The sequence below is a fragment of the Sarcophilus harrisii genome, chromosome 1 (genome assembly GCF_902635505.1).
Source record: "Sarcophilus harrisii chromosome 1, mSarHar1.11, whole genome shotgun sequence".
In the NCBI taxonomy this organism is placed as follows: domain Eukaryota; kingdom Metazoa; phylum Chordata; class Mammalia; order Dasyuromorphia; family Dasyuridae; genus Sarcophilus; species Sarcophilus harrisii.
The window spans coordinates 643,461,340-643,476,864 of NC_045426.1; the positions used below are offsets into that span (position 1 = coordinate 643,461,340).

Genomic DNA, 15,525 nt, shown 5'->3' on the forward strand with positions numbered 1-15,525 from the left:
GGCCTGTGAGAAGGCAGCCCCCGGCCGTGAGCGGAGAGGGATCGCGCTGTGCTGACCCCTGCTAGCATCGCGGTGGGCTGTAGTCCTACTCTGCTGCCGCGCTGGGACCTTCTCTGGTGGAAAGACGGCCCAACCGACCGGACCTGAGAAGCCATCGGCGCAGGGCTTTCCCGTTATTAAAGAGGGTATCACGATACTCTGAGGCTTAAGGATCGTAGCAAAGTCTCTGAAGCTCTGAGATAAAGAAATTTGCCCAGAGTCTCCCAGTACGTTTCATAAGAAGGGACTCGAACTCAGCGCGTCTTGCCGGCTCCAAGGCCGGCTCTCTCCTTCGGCCGTTTTGCTATTCGTCTGTCTGGCGACTAAGACTGGCGTGGGTCTCTAGTGCTGCCTTCTATGCAGCAGCAGGTGAAAAAACGGGAGAAAGCAGGAATGGGTGCTGCCAGAGTGGAGGGAGGGCAGGAAAAGGAGCTAGTTGGGAACTCGGCCAGTCTGCGAAACGGGTAGCTCTTTGGCTTTGGGGGCTGGGGCTGAAATAGCCAGATTTTGAAGGGACTTGCATTAGAGGTAGCCAGGGAGCAAACCTCTTGGTCCATCCTTTCAGTCAGAAAATTTCGCAGCCTTGGGGTAGTTTTGAGCGTCTTACCGATTTGATCTACCCAGTTTTATCAATTGTAATCTATTATCTGTCCCAGCCTTTGCCAAACAAAAAAGAGGAATAGAAACCGGTTAGGTCAGCAAACGCCTCAAGCATCCAAATGCAGCTCCACCTCAAAAGTTAAATAACCTAGCCAGGATAAACCGACTGGAGTGAATTATTTAAAATTTGACCTCAGTTAATTTTTGTTCTTTTTACAGATGTTTATTGAGATTTGCCATAGTGCACAACTCTAGGGGGTATGTAAATAACTGTTCTTGACCTCAGGAAGCTTTTAAGAACTGGATAAGAAACGGAACTATACAAACAGGTATAGAGGACAGAATACTGAGATGAATAAACAAACAGCTGTGGAGGTTGAGGGAGAGATCATATGATCTCTCAAGTAAGGCCCTTAGCCAAATTTTCAGGCCTAATCTTTAGACCTAAATTTCCAATTGTTTCTAAGTCTTATTTATTCATTCAGACTCTAAAATATCTTTTCTGTCCCCCTTTTTATTTTCAGACTCTAAAATATCTTTTCTGTCCCCCTTTTTATTTTACTACCAGATCAGTCTATTGCAATGTATCACTATAAAAGATCCCAACACAAGTCTGCAGAAAAGGACCTGCTCACTTTGTTGTACCCACTAAGTGCTGGGCCCTGTTTTCCAATCAAAGGGTCTGCTGAAGGAGCTCACTCTGTACCAGTTAGGGGGATGCAGTATCACCGTGTGTTCATCACTGATACCTATAGTTCCCTGTAACTCATCTCTTCCCTCATGGAGCCACCTTGATTTCATTAAGAATCTTTTTTGAGGAGAAAAAACATCAACTCAAAAATAAAAGTAAAATATGACTGAAAGTATTTAAAAATATTATCTTTACCAATTAACTAATCTGTCTTATCATAAGCAGTCCGGGCAACTGTGATTCTCTGAGCCTCAAGTAGGGCCTGGAATTCTAGCCTAAATCCAGACTATCCTTTGTTAAACTGAAATCTAAAACCCATTGTTGGTGATGAGTTTATCTGTCTTCCCCTTTACCCCAAGTGATACTCCATCTCTGTCCTCAAAACTTTTAGAAGGACAATGAAACAATCATTATTCTTTGTTTCTTATGAGTTCGGCCCCTGTCAATCCAAGTTTTCTCTAGGTTAGGAAATCAAAGTCTAGTTCTTCAATTCACTCTTTACTAAGCAATAGGTACATCTTACACTTTATAGCAGAGCATGTTTTTCAGTTTGGTGAAATGGATGTTACAAGTATTATTTTTCTTATTTCACAGATAAGGAAAATGGGGCCTAGAAAAAGTTGACTTTCCCCCAATTATAGTTAATGATGTTCAAAGCTGGAGCTCAAAACTATTTTTTCCACATCTGCCTCTTTTTTCACTATTTGTTATTGTCACTATTTGTTATTGTCATCCTATGTGATATCTCCCAAAGAAAAGAGGAAAGAAGAGAGAAAGAAAAAAAAGTGTGAAAGTAATACTATTATCTCCCCTAAATTCTGGGTAATACAATCAGTAAAATATCAGTAAAAATTCTATCACTTCAGAATTTTAACCAAAACCTAAGAGGACATAAAGACATTTATTTCTTCTCTTCCCCATCCTGCCAACATCCCCCAAGCCTGGGGCTTTGTGGGGTTTAGTTAGGCATAAAGTGATATAAAAGGCAACTTTGGGGAAAAAAACCTTTTAGATACTGAAGCCCATCCCATTGTCAAGCCCTGAGAGGATGGTGAGAGAGAGACAGCTGGTAACTATCAATGCTTTCTTTACCTGCCCCCGTTGAGAATTTGGGTACCCAAAGCCCAAGAGTACTGATTTCTTCCCTAGCAATTAATAGCTTTAATAGCTTTGCTTGGTGTGTGGGGAACCTGGGGTGGGGTGGGAAGGACCTTGCCCATGGTAAGTGGCCATGCTCAGGGGTGGTTTCCTCAATCTGAAGAGCAGAAAATTCGATTTGAAGGAAGCACAAAATAACAGGCAGTTCACCAGCGTGAGTTTAGCAGATCTCAGTCACCAGATGAACATAGGCTTGCCATCATCTTGGGAGAGTTGGTTGAGGCAGGAGAGAAGCAGCAGAGCATCATTGAGCATGCTGGGGGGTACCGTCTCCGTGACCACCCGCTGGAGGAAGTCCATGGTATAACAGCCACCTTCAGAGGCTGCCAGCTCAGGCCGTTCCCTCAGGATACCATAAGCATTAACCAACTGCTCCGTCAGTCCCGGGTGGACCCGCCCATTGTAGCCCAGGCTCTGCAGCCGATTCATGACACTCACATAACGTTGAGTGAGTGTCTGGCACAATTCTTCATCCAACTTGTGATTTGAAGTATTCAGGGAGGCCTGAGGAGAGAGGAGGGCGTTATCTGAAGGATCTGAGAGGCAAGGGGAGGAGGGAGGCCTGGGAGGAGAAAAAGGAATGAGGTGGGGAAGTCTGAGGAGAGGGGAACCAGGGAAGCCTAAGGGAAGAAGAAAGGGGACAGGTGAGTCTGAGGGAAGGGGCTCAGGTTAGTCTTGTAGTGGGGAGAAGAGGAAGGTTCGAGGTAATTTGGGAGGAGGAGGGTGTCCAGGAGCAAGTAAATGCTAAAGACACATTTCTAACGTCTCAGTTCATTAGGTCTGATGGGAGGGGCCTGTGGAAATAGGGATACCTAAGAGATTAGACTCTACTATGGCAGAATGAAGTGTTAGAAGAAGGATGTTCCCTCAGCTTAAAGAACAGAGAATTCGATTTGAAAAAAAAAATGAAGCTAAAATGGGAAAGTTTTAGAAAGATCAATGAAAACCTATTCACTTTAACTCCCTACATTTCTTCACTTAGTTGAGGGGACAGACTTTTTTTTTCTCTTTCCTCTCCCTCTGAGCAAGCTCCTTGGTTGGAAAACATGGAGATAGTATAGTGGGAGAAAAGGGCCAAGGACCTTGCCTTAGCAGTTCAGGGAGGGAAAGCTCTCCTGGTTGGTTCTGTGAAGTAGACAAAGATCCAGTAAAGGAGACCATGGAAGCAGAAGAAGCTAGGAGGCAAATGGGAATTCTGAACTTGATTCTAGTGGTTTAGGAGGTGCTGAAGTAGCTCCCATTGGGGAGCCTTGGGAGGACATGACTACTCCATACAGTTTGTTATTTATGAAGAGGATAAAGGTAGTTTGATGCCTATCTTACATTTTGGAATGGTGAATTTCCAAGAATCTCTAAGAAAGAGAAATGATATGTAGAATCCTGTGGCCTAAAATTCTACACAAGTCAACTCAAGAGAGTTAGGATACTCTCAAAAAAAAGAAATTCTGATAACACAAAGGATTGTGATGAGGAAGAGAAAGGAAAATGATTTAAGCAGACACAAGGAACTCCTTAGGATTTTAAAAAGTTCATATAGGAGATGGAAGCAAGAGAGCTAGGAAATGTTTATGTTCAGAGTAAATAGAGATAGTGACAAAAGCAAGATTTTAAAATATTTCATTGCTTTTCTAGCCAGGTTAGGAGCAATGATTTCAATGATGAAAGAAATTATAAGGACCCTAGTACTGGATTGACAGAACTACAATAATTGTTCAGGAAGAGAAGATGAACTTTTAACTCAGCAGACAAGGAACAATACCCTTTTGTCCTGGCTCAATAGGACAGTAGTATAACAGGCCAGTGATGGAAACTCCAGCCCCAGCTCAGAAGGCAAATTGCCAGCCCCAGAAACCAGGCAACAATAGGTACGATTAGATCAGGTTACTTTAGTATTGTGAGCAAAGTCGTCAGAAATCTGAGGCCCCAACAATCAAAGCCAGTAACCCTTCCCAAGCACAAAAAGTTTGGGACAGCTCCCCCTTTATCTCAAGAGCAGAGCTCAATTTTAAAAGCCAAGAATAAGCCCAAAACCCCCCACAAACAAGAGCAAGTGTGACTCTGGGCAAGACACTTAACCCCAACTGCCTCAGCCAAAAAAGGAAAAAAGGCAAGAAACATACAGAAATTTACTATGGTGAGGGGGAAGATGAAAACACCAACTCAGAAGAGGACAAAATGCTTACATATGAAACCTCAAAGTGGTATATGAATTGGTCTCAAATCCAAAAAGTCATCTTGAAAAAGTTCAAAAAAGATTTTAAAAGTCAAATTTAAAAGATAGAAGAAAAATTGCAAGAAGAAAGGAAAGGTATGCAAAAGAGAATAAGTAGCTTGGAACAGGAAGAATGACTGAAGAAAACAATTAAGAAAATACAATTGGTTAAATGAAAAAAAAAATACAGTGAAGAGAACAACTCCTTTAAAAGTAAAATTAGCCAAATGAAAAAGTAGGTACAAAAGCTAATTGAAGAAAATCATATCTTAAAAATTAGATTTGAGCAAGTGGAAACTACTGACTCTATGAGACATCAAGAATCAGTCAAACAAAAGTAAAAGAGTGAAAATAGAAGAAAATGTAAAGTACTTCATTGGAAAAATAACTAACTTGGAAAATAGATCCAGGAGAACAATTGCCCAGGGTCACATAGCTAGGAAGTGTTAAGTGTCTGAGACTAGATTTTTTTATTCAGGTTCTCCTGATTTCAGGGCTGGTGCTCTATCCACTGCACCATTTAGCTGCTCCTCAGAGAGCTAATTTAAGAATTATTGGGCTAACTGAAAGCCATGATCAATAATAATAGTGATAATAAGGCCTGGACAGCATCTTTCAAGAAGTTATCAAGGAAAATTGCCCAGATATCCTGGAACCAGAAGATAAAAATAGTGATTTATAGATTACCTCCTTAAAGAGATCCTAAAATGAAACTCCAAGGAATATTGTAGCCACATTTCAGAATTATCAGGTCAAAGAGAAAATACTGCAAGTGACTAAAAAGAAGCAATTCAAATATTGAGGAGCCAAGAATTAACTACTCAGCAAAACTGAGCATAATCTTTCAGGGGAAAAGATGGATATTCAGTGAAACAGGGGACTTTCAGTCATTTCTGATGAAAGGCCGGAACTAAACAAAAAATTCAGTCTTTAATTACAAGACTCAAGAGAAGCATAAAAAGGGGAAAGGAAAAAAAATAACTTTATACCTCTATATGGGAAGATGACACTTTTAACTCTTGAGAACTTTATATTAGGGCAATTAGAGTTATGTATATAGAGAGGGTGTGGTTATAAGTTGATCGATGTGATGCTATAAAAAAGAAAGGGTGAAAAATATTGTGCTGGGAGAAGGGGAAAGGGGAAGTAAAATGGGGGTAAATTACATCACATGAAGAAGCACAAAAGACCTATTACAATAGAGGGAAAGAAGAGAGGGGGATGAGCATTGTTTGAACCTTATTCTCATTGAAATGGGCTCAAAGAGGAAGTACCATACCCTTTCAGTTAAGTATAAGAGTTTATTTTACCCTATAGGGAAGTAGGAGGAGAAAAAGGAAAGATAGACTAAGAAGTAGGAGGAGAAAAAGGAAAGATAGACTAAGACCTAATTGAAAATTACACAATCTAATCCTAACGAATAAGTGGGTCAGACAAATCATAGAAACAACCAATAATTTCATCCAAGAGAATGACAATAATGAGACAAGTCAAAAGTATGGGATGTAGTCAAAACAATTCTTTGAGTTTGTATATAGACCATTGATTTGTTAGGTCAAAAATTAAAAGAAACACAGAGTTAAAAGAATAAAAAAAATGATGATATGTGAAAAAACAATTTCAACCTCACCTATTTAAACAAGTCACTGGTGCTCAAAAATGGGAAATGAATGGAGAAAAGCACCTTGAAACAGATTATAACAATTTCTTGCAAAAATTTAACCAATGTAAATAAATTGTCATGAAATGGTACCAAACAACCTAGAAATGACCTTGGTAACTATAGAAATATGACAGCTTTAGAAATATGGTGGTCAAGACAAAGGTGGTTAAAAATATAAACTCATTTTTACAATCTTATGTGAATATTGTGAGTTGTTTTGTCTCATAAAGGAGAATAGCAGTAGAAAGAAAAACAAGTTTAAAGAAAGCTTAATAAGAAAGTTAACTAAACAAAATCATTTCAAGGACATTTAAGGAAGGTCAACAAACAGATGAAAAATAGAAAAGATCTCCAAATATTAAAAAAAAAATCTAACCATCAAGGATAGTAGAGTTTCCAAGTTTAAACATCAATCTTACACATTTCTGTATGTATAGGTCAATGTGGTAATTTCGTTAAATTCTAGAATATTTTAGAATTTCCCAAGTGAGATTCAGGATTTAAGAGTCCTATATACACAGGAACACCCAAGTGAATTGCTCAATCAGCAAGCAGCTTTTTAAAAATAGTATTTTATTTTCCCAATACATGCAAAGACAGTTTTCAACATTCACCTTTGACCAACCTTGTGTTTCAAAATTTTCTCCCTTTCTCCTCTTCTCCCTCCCTCCTCAAGACAGCAAGTAAAATGAGATAGGTTAAACACATACAGTTTTTCAAAACATATTCCCATATCTGTCATTCTGGGCAAGAAAAATCAGATCAAAAATGAAAAAGAAAAAGAAAAATAAGCAAACAACAACAAAAGGTGAAACTAATATGCTTTGATCTATATTCAGTCTCCATAATTCTCTTTTTCTGGATGTAGATGGCACTTTCCATCATAACTCTATTGGAATTGCCTTGAATTGCCTCATAATTAAAAAGAACCACCACAGTTGATTATCATAGTAACAATAAGATTGTATAATGTTTTCTTGGTTCTGCTCATTTCACTTAGCATCAGTTCATGTAAGTCCAGCCTTTTCTGAAGTCAGCATGCTCATCATTTCTTATAGGACAATACTATTCCATTCCATTGATATGCCATAACTTACTCAACCATTCCCCAACTGATGGGCATCCACTCAGTTTCCATTTCCTCAACAAATAGTTAATAAGTGCCCACTAGGTATCATCCTATCTCTTTCCTCTCTTTGTGACTAATTTCCTTCAATAAATGATCAATAATTAGTGCCTTTTCTCCTCTTTATTTTAAACCCTTTGCAATATGGCTTCAGAAACTACTTTGAACTACACTGAAACTACTCTTTCCAGAGTTACCAATGATTTCTTAATTGCCAAATTTAATGGCCTTTCTGATCATACTCTCTTCTGGATAATTGCTCCTTGCAAGGTCTTCAAGATACTGCTCTCTCCTGGTTCTCTTCCTATCTGTATACCTGATTGTTCTTATTCCCCTTTGTGGATCTTTCTCAAAGTCCTGCCAATTAACCATGTTTCCCAGGGTTCCCTCTCTTCTTTATATTACTTCACTTCATGATCTCATTAGTTCCTATGGCTTTCATTATTATCTCTATGTGGGTGATTCCCAAATTTACTTATCTAGCCTTAACCTCAGTTCATATTATTAACTGTATATTAGACTTCTCAAACTGGATGTTGTACAGATATCTCAAACACAAAATGTCTAAAACAGAACCCATTTTCTTTCCTCCCTAAAATCTATCCTCTTCCTACTCCATTACTATTGTTGAAGGTATCACCATCTATCTAGTCAACCAGATTTTCGACCTCACTGTGATTCACCCTACATATCCAAGTCTGTTGACAAATCCTGTCAATTCAGTCCTTGCAATATTTCCTCTTCTCTGCAGCCATAAAGATTCCACTATTGTTTTTTGTTTGTTTGTTTGTAGGCAACTGGGGTTATGTGATTTGCCCAAGTTCATACAGCTAGTTAAGTGTCTGAAGCCGGGTTAAAATTTAGGTCTTCTGACTCCAAGAAATGCTGTTCTATCTACTTTACCACCTACCTGTCCCAGAGATTCCAGTCTTACTTAGGTCTCACCACCATACACTGGACTATTGCAGTAACCTTCAGGGGCATCTCCCTACATCAAGTCTCTTTCTATTAAAGTATATCCTCCATTCGGTTGTCCAACTGATTTCCTGCAAGCACAAGCCTGACTATGTTACCACTCTATCCAATAAACTTCATTGTTTCCAAATTTATTTCCATTATCAAATATAAAAACCTATTTGGCTTTTAAAATTCTTCACAACTTGGTTCCTTTCTACCTTTGTAGAATATGGTAAAGTGGGAAAATATTCTGGGCAACCTCAGAAGATGCTTAAGCAGAAAATGAGAAGATGTATCAGAGGTTGGTTAGTTTGGCTGAAATGTTGAGCATAGAAGAGGGAGAAATGTGTTTAACTTGAAAAGATATGCTGAAGAGCCAAGTCATGAAGAATTTCAAATGCCAAACAGAATAGCTTTTGTTTTATTCTATTCCATTGGTCAATGGAAAGCCACAAAAGCCTCTTGAACAGAACATTGTCCTGGTATACTTTAGACAGCATTACTGGAGCTGGCTCATGCTCACCAATTGTTATATTTTCAGTGGAAACTTCTATACTTTGTAAATCAGCAAATGCTTCAAATTATGGCTTGATTTATTGTTTTATTGACTAAGCTTAAGAAAGTGATGGAGAAAATGTTAATGATGCAAATTAAATTTAGAAGTGTTACATATTTTTCTCCAAGGGAGATGGTTAATATTTATCAGCACAAAACTATCTTTATAAATATCATTTTGGTAGCTGTTTGGAAAGGAAAAATACTAGATGCAGAGAGACTAATTTAATAAGCTATTGTAATTATTTAAATGAGAGATGAAGAGGTGCATATCTGCAAGGAATGACTGAACAAGTTATGTTACATGATTGTGATGGAATTTAACTATGCTATAAGAAATGATAAGCAATGCATTTTTGTTTTCCTTTTCAGGTTTTTCTAACATCTTTCTACATCCAATTTTTCTTGTGCAGCAAGATAACTTACTTGTGCAGCAAGATAAATACATATATTGTATTTAACATATACTTTAACATAGTTAACATGTATTGGACTACCTGCCATCTAGGAGAGGGGTGGGGGGAAGGAGGGAAAAAGTTGGAACAAAAGGTTTTGCAAGCATCAATGTTGAAAAATTACCCATGCATATGTTTTGTAAATAAAAATCCATAATAATAATAATAAAGAAATGATAAGCAAGATGATTTCAGGAAAACCTGAGAAGGATTACATGAACTGATGAAAAGTGAAGTGAACAGAACCGTAAGAATGTTATACACAGTAATATTGTAATATTGTAAGATGAAGAACTATGAATGACTTAGCTATTCTCAGCAAGATAGTGATTCAAGATAGTCCCAAAAGATTCATGATAAAGCATTTTTTTTTTGCCTCCAGAGAAAGAACTGATATTGTCTGAATACAGACTGAAACATGCTTTTTCTTTCTTTCTCTCCTTCCTTCCTTTCTTCCTTTCTTTCTTTCTTCCTTCCTTCCTCCCTCCCTCCCTCCTTCCTTTTCTTTCTTTGTTCCTTTTCTCTTCCTTCTTTGCTTCTTTTCTCTCTTTCTTCTACTTCCTCTTTCCTTCTCTCCCTCCCTCTTTACCTTCCTCCTTTCTTCCCTCCCTTCTTTTTTCCTTCCTCCCTCCCTCCCTCCATCCATCTCTCTCTTTCTTCCTTGCTTCCTCCCTCCCTCCTACCCTCCCCCTCTCTCTCTTTCTCTTCCTCCTCCTTCCATTCTTCCCTCCCTCCTTTCCTTCCTTCCTTCCTTCCTTCTCTCCCTCCCCCACCTCTGTCTCTGTCTCTCTGCCTCTGTCTCTCTCTCTCTGTCTCTCTCCTTCCCAAATTTCAGATTGTTTACCATCTCAGGGATGGTAGAGGGAAAAGAGGGAAGAAGGAATAGAATTTGGAATTCAAAACTTAAAAAAAACCCCCAAATGTTAGAAAATTTTATTAATATGTAATTGGGGAGAAATATTATTTTTTTAAAAAAGTTTAAAAATGTCACTTGTCCAAGCTATAATATACAATTAAATGGGTAATTGGTAGAGCTCTTTCATTGGTACATATATCTGAGCCAGAGACTGCAAATCATCTGGCCCCCAAATTGAGCAGGAGAAAGAGGGCAAGTTTGATTGCCTTTGGAAAACCAAACAATTCTGTTAATGATCTCAGACTTCTCCTTGAAATAAAGGCTTATTTTTTTTTCTTATAATAATCTTTTGAATGTTCTATGTTTGCACCATTGTATACTATTGTCTCCAAAAAAAGTGAAGTTGAGAATCACTTATAAGATACTGTAGAGGTGTGTGGTGGGCATTAACTTTTTTGGTTTGGGTTTATAGGGGGTCCAAGATATTGGAATAATATTGTTTTAAAGAAGGGAAGATTGGAATGTATTTTTGAAGAAAGATATTACTGATATAGTTTTTGGAGAAACCTAGAAATAGATGAAGATGACATTAGATTCCTATGTGAAAGCTGGGCAGACTGGTCATTTTCATGTGGGATCTTGCATTAAGTATAGTGACAATTTGGATGGACCTTCAGTATTGGACAATTAATAGTACCCTAGAACAAAGAAAAATCCTGGATATAAATTCTATAATGAAAATAGAACAGAGAAGGACTTCTAGGAGAACAGAGAGACTTATGGAAAACTATAGATGGATTCTGTACATATTCAGGAAAATGAACATTCCAACTAGGCAAGTGATATGCTGAGTTTCCAAGATGATCTTCCAGCCCTATGATCTTAGCTCTGATGAGATATAGAACTGACTTGATGTTAGCCTAGTAGTGGTTAAAACAAGATCAATATTAGCTTTATAACACAAAATATAAGATTATGAAAACTCATTCATATAACATTTTGAAGATCACAAAATAATTTTCTTCTAACAAATCTTGGTAATAGGTATTTCATACTCTTATTTCAAATTTCATAGATGAGGAAATTGAGGCTCTAGTGACTTGACTAAAGTTATCCAGAGCCAGTATTCAAATATAAATCATCTGTTTTCCACCCCAGCATTCTTTCTACTACATCACGTTGCCCCTACATGTGTCCTAAGACACAGACCTTCATCCATAGGATGACTCTTTTCTGTATAAAGGAATGTACTACAACCCATAACTCTTCTGATACTTTAAAGAAAAAAAAAAGCATAGTAAATCAATTAAGTTAAAATGAATTGACAGGAATTAATTTTCTAATACATTTAGAATCTGTGAATGGATGTGATCTTTACTGATGTAGGTAGTCCATCCATTGATATAGAATGCAATGAACTGTTTCTTCTGTTCATTCATGTCCTCTGATAAATCCATTGGAGATCAATCTAATGCATTACAGACCTTTAAACAATGTGGGTTGTGGTGTAACACTGGGTTTGTTAATATATCTGTTAACCAAGTTACATAACTAGCTTACCTCTTTTTCTTATCTTTTTATATTTCCTTGTTGTATGCAGATCATTATTGTTATATACTGTATTCTACTTTCACTCTTAGTGAGTCTTTTCTTCTACCCTTTGGGTCACCTAGAATTTCAATTCTATGAAGACTATGGAGTTCCACAATTCTTAGCATTGTGGGAAGGATTCTGGTTTCAAAAAGATGAATTTTTGTGACAAGGAATAACTTGAAATCATTTACAGTATTGTGCAATTTCCCAAATACAGTCAAGTCCCCTTGACTATCATTCATCTTCCATTTGGGACCCTAAAAAAGGGTAGCCTCCAGGATACTGGTAAACACCTCTGATGACATGTCTCCCTGTTTTATGAGCCACTTAATGTTGATAATTAGGAAATAACTAAGTGATTTTATTATCATTCAATTCACCAAGGAATCTTTCATAATTTTAATGTATGGATGGGGAACAGTTCGTTGGAGGAAATCCTTTAACACTTTTTAATTCTACTGAATCAGATTATTATTAGTACTATTACTAATTTTTGGTAATCAACACACACTGGAACTCATATCATCTCTGCTATTCACTTAATTATATGACTTCAAACAAACATTTAAGTGTTTATTATGTGATAAGCTTACTGCAAAAGGTAGGATTTTAGCTAAGACTTGAAGGAAACTAGTGAAGATAGGAGGCAGAGAGGGAGGGAAAGCATTTTGGGTACAAAGATAAGTCAATGAAAATGTCCAGAACTTAGAGATAGAGTGACTTATTCATAAAAGAACAAGGAAGTCAGTGTTAGTAAATGGTAATGTATGGGGAAAAGATAAAGCATGAGAAAATTGGAAAATTGGGAGGTGGGCTTTGAATGGCAGAGGATTTTGCATTTGATTATGAGGGCAATAGGGAATCACTGCAGTTTACTGAGCAGGTAGATGACTTGGTTGGATCTGTGCTTTAGGAAAGTCATCTTGATGGCTTAATGGAGAATGTTTTTGAGTAGGGAGAGATTTAATAAAGGCACTCACCAGCAGGTTATTGCAATAACCCAAAAATGAGGTGATGAAAGCTTATACTACCACGGTTAGAGTAGAGAAGGGGGCATATGCAAGAGATGGTGCTGAGGTAAAATAGACAAACCTTAGCAACAAATTGACTATAGAGTGAGCAAAAGTGAGGAATTGAGGATGACATCTACATAGTTTGGAGAAAGGGAAAGATAATGAGTACAGTTTTGAACATGTTGAGTTTAACATGTCTACTGGCTATCACGTTCAAAATATTGTAAAGGTAGTTGGAAATGTGGATCTGGAGGTCAGCAGACAGGTTTAGGGAAGAATATGAAGATTTGAGAATCATCAAGATAGAAAGAATTTCATGGGAGGTATTGAGATAACCAAATGAAATAGTATAGAAAGAGAAGAAGACCCTAGAACAGGCACTCGTGGTTAATGGCAAGAGATCCTGAGGAGAGAATGGTGTTTTGAAAACCTAGATATAAGAGAGTGTAAAGAAGAAAAGAGCAATTGACAGTGTCAAAGACTGCAGAGAGGTCAAGGAGAATAAATATTGAGAAAAAGCCATTAGGTTTGGCAATTAAGAAAATCATTGAAATTTGGGTGTAAGCAGTTTCAGTGGAATAAGGATAGATGCTAGATTCTAGGGAGTTAAAAAAGATACATCTATTACAGGAAGCCTTTTCAAGGAGTTTTGTCACAAAAAACAGAAGACAAATAGATTGCTACCTCTGTCATTCCCATTCAATCTTTCCCTGCCTACTGGCTACTGACTTTGTGAGTTTAGTGTATTCCTTTTTAGTCAAGAAATAGTCCATCCATTTTTTACAATGGCTGCTAAAAAAAATTCTCTCTTAAGAGAGAAACATCAATATCATATAAAACATACATTCACAAGTTTGATTCAGGTGTGAAATCGAAAAAATTTGGCTCTGAGTACTCAAAATGGTGTAGAAGTGACCCTTGATTCCTGAAGTACATATTCTAGCAAATTGTACCAAATTGGAAAGGTTTTGGATAAGGATAAAGTGATAGCCTGTCTGCTATCAGAGCACCAGCCTGTTACAAGGTTAGCCATCAGATTTTTTTTTTTTTTATGATGGCAGCCCTTGAATTAATTATTGTTTTTTTAATAGCTTTTTATTTACAAATTATATGCATGAGTAATTTTACAGCATTGACAATTGCCAAACCTTTTGTTCCAATTTTTCCCCTCCTTCTCCCACCGTCCCCTAGATGGCGGGATGACCAATACATGTTAAATATATTAAAGTATAAATTAAATACAAGATAAGTATACATGTCCACGCCATTATTTTGCTGTACAAAAAGAATCGGACTCTGAAATATTGTACAATTAGCTTGTGAAGGAAATAAAAATAATGCAGACAGGCAAAAATATAGGGACTGGGAATTCAATGTAATGGTTCTTAGTCATTTCCCACAGTTCTTTCACTGGGTGCAGCTGGTTCAGTTCATTAATGCTCCATTGGAACTGATTTGGTTCATCTCATTGCTGAAGATGGCCAGGTCCATCAGAATTGATCATTATATAGTATTGTTGCTGAAGTATATAATGATCTCCTGGTCCTGCTCATTTCACTCAGCATGAGTTCGTGTAAGTCTCTCCAGGCCTTTCTGAAATCATCCTGTTGGTCATTTCTTACCGAACAATACTATTCCATAACATTCATATACCACAATTTATTCAGCCATTCTCCAATTGATGGGCATTAACTCAGTTACCAGTTTCTGGCCACTATAAAGAGGGCTGCCACAAACATTCTTGCACATACAGGTCCCTTTCCCTTCTTTAAGATCTCTTTGGGATATAAGCCCAGTAGTAACACTGCTGGATCAAAGGGCATGCACAGTTTGATAACTTTTTGAGCATAGTTCCAAATTGCTCTCCAGAATGGTTGGATGTATTCACAATTCCACTAACAAAGTATCAGTTCCTGACACTATTGTTAAAAGATTATGAGTCTTATAGGATGATGCCACTCTTTTATATAAATCAGGAGCTGTCTTGCTTTTATTTTCAAGACATAATTTTTTTAAAATAGCTTTTTATTTCAAAATATATGCAAAGATAGTTTTCAATGTTTACCCTTGCAAGACCTTGTGTTTCAAAATATTCTCCTTCTCTTCTCCCCATCCCCTCCCTAGACAGCAAGTAATCCAATAAATATTAAACATGTGCAATTCTTTTATACATATATTTCCACATTTATCAAGCTGCACAAGAAAAATCAGATTAAAAAGGAAAAAAAATGAGAAAGAAAAAAGTGGCATACAACAACAAAAAGGGTGAAAATACTATGCTGTGATCCACATTCAGTCCCCATAGTCCTCTCTCTGGATGTAGATGACTCTATCACAAGTGTATTGAAACTACTCTGAATCACCTTATTGTTGAAAAGAGTCATTTTCACATTTAGCATCAATTCATATAATTATCTCCAGAGCTTTCTGAAATCATCTTACTGATTGTTTCTTATAGAATAATAATATTCCATAACATTCATATGCCATACTTATTCAATCATTCCCTAACTGATGGACATCCATTCAGTTTCCAATTCCTTGCCACCACAAAAAAAGACTGCTACAAATATTTTTTGCACATTTTAGTCTCTTTTCCTTTTTAGT

The 15,525-nt window shown here is 37.2% G+C and overlaps 1 protein-coding gene and 1 long non-coding RNA gene across 6 annotated transcripts in view; one reads left to right on the plus strand and one right to left on the minus strand.

The window, feature by feature from the left end:
• The first annotated feature begins 319 nt into the window (after window positions 1-319).
• LOC111719163 lies at window positions 320-2,090 on the plus strand. Its single transcript, XR_004231143.1, has 2 exons — window positions 320-408; window positions 859-2,090. It is a non-coding gene; the product is annotated as an uncharacterized LOC111719163 (long non-coding RNA).
• A 543-nt stretch (window positions 2,091-2,633) lies between these two features.
• Window positions 2,634-15,525, minus strand: part of SPATC1 (spermatogenesis and centriole associated 1) — a 101,864-nt gene continuing 88,972 nt past the window's right edge. For 4 of the 5 annotated variants that reach the window (XM_031947403.1, XM_031947402.1, XM_031947400.1 and 1 more), the window contains one exon: window positions 2,634-2,992. In XM_031947403.1, coding sequence (XP_031803263.1) covers window positions 2,663-2,992 — 330 coding nt within the window. In that variant the 3' untranslated portion in view covers window positions 2,634-2,662. The remainder of the gene's footprint in view (window positions 2,993-15,525) is intronic. The other variant, XM_031947401.1, reaches the window with a different exon arrangement.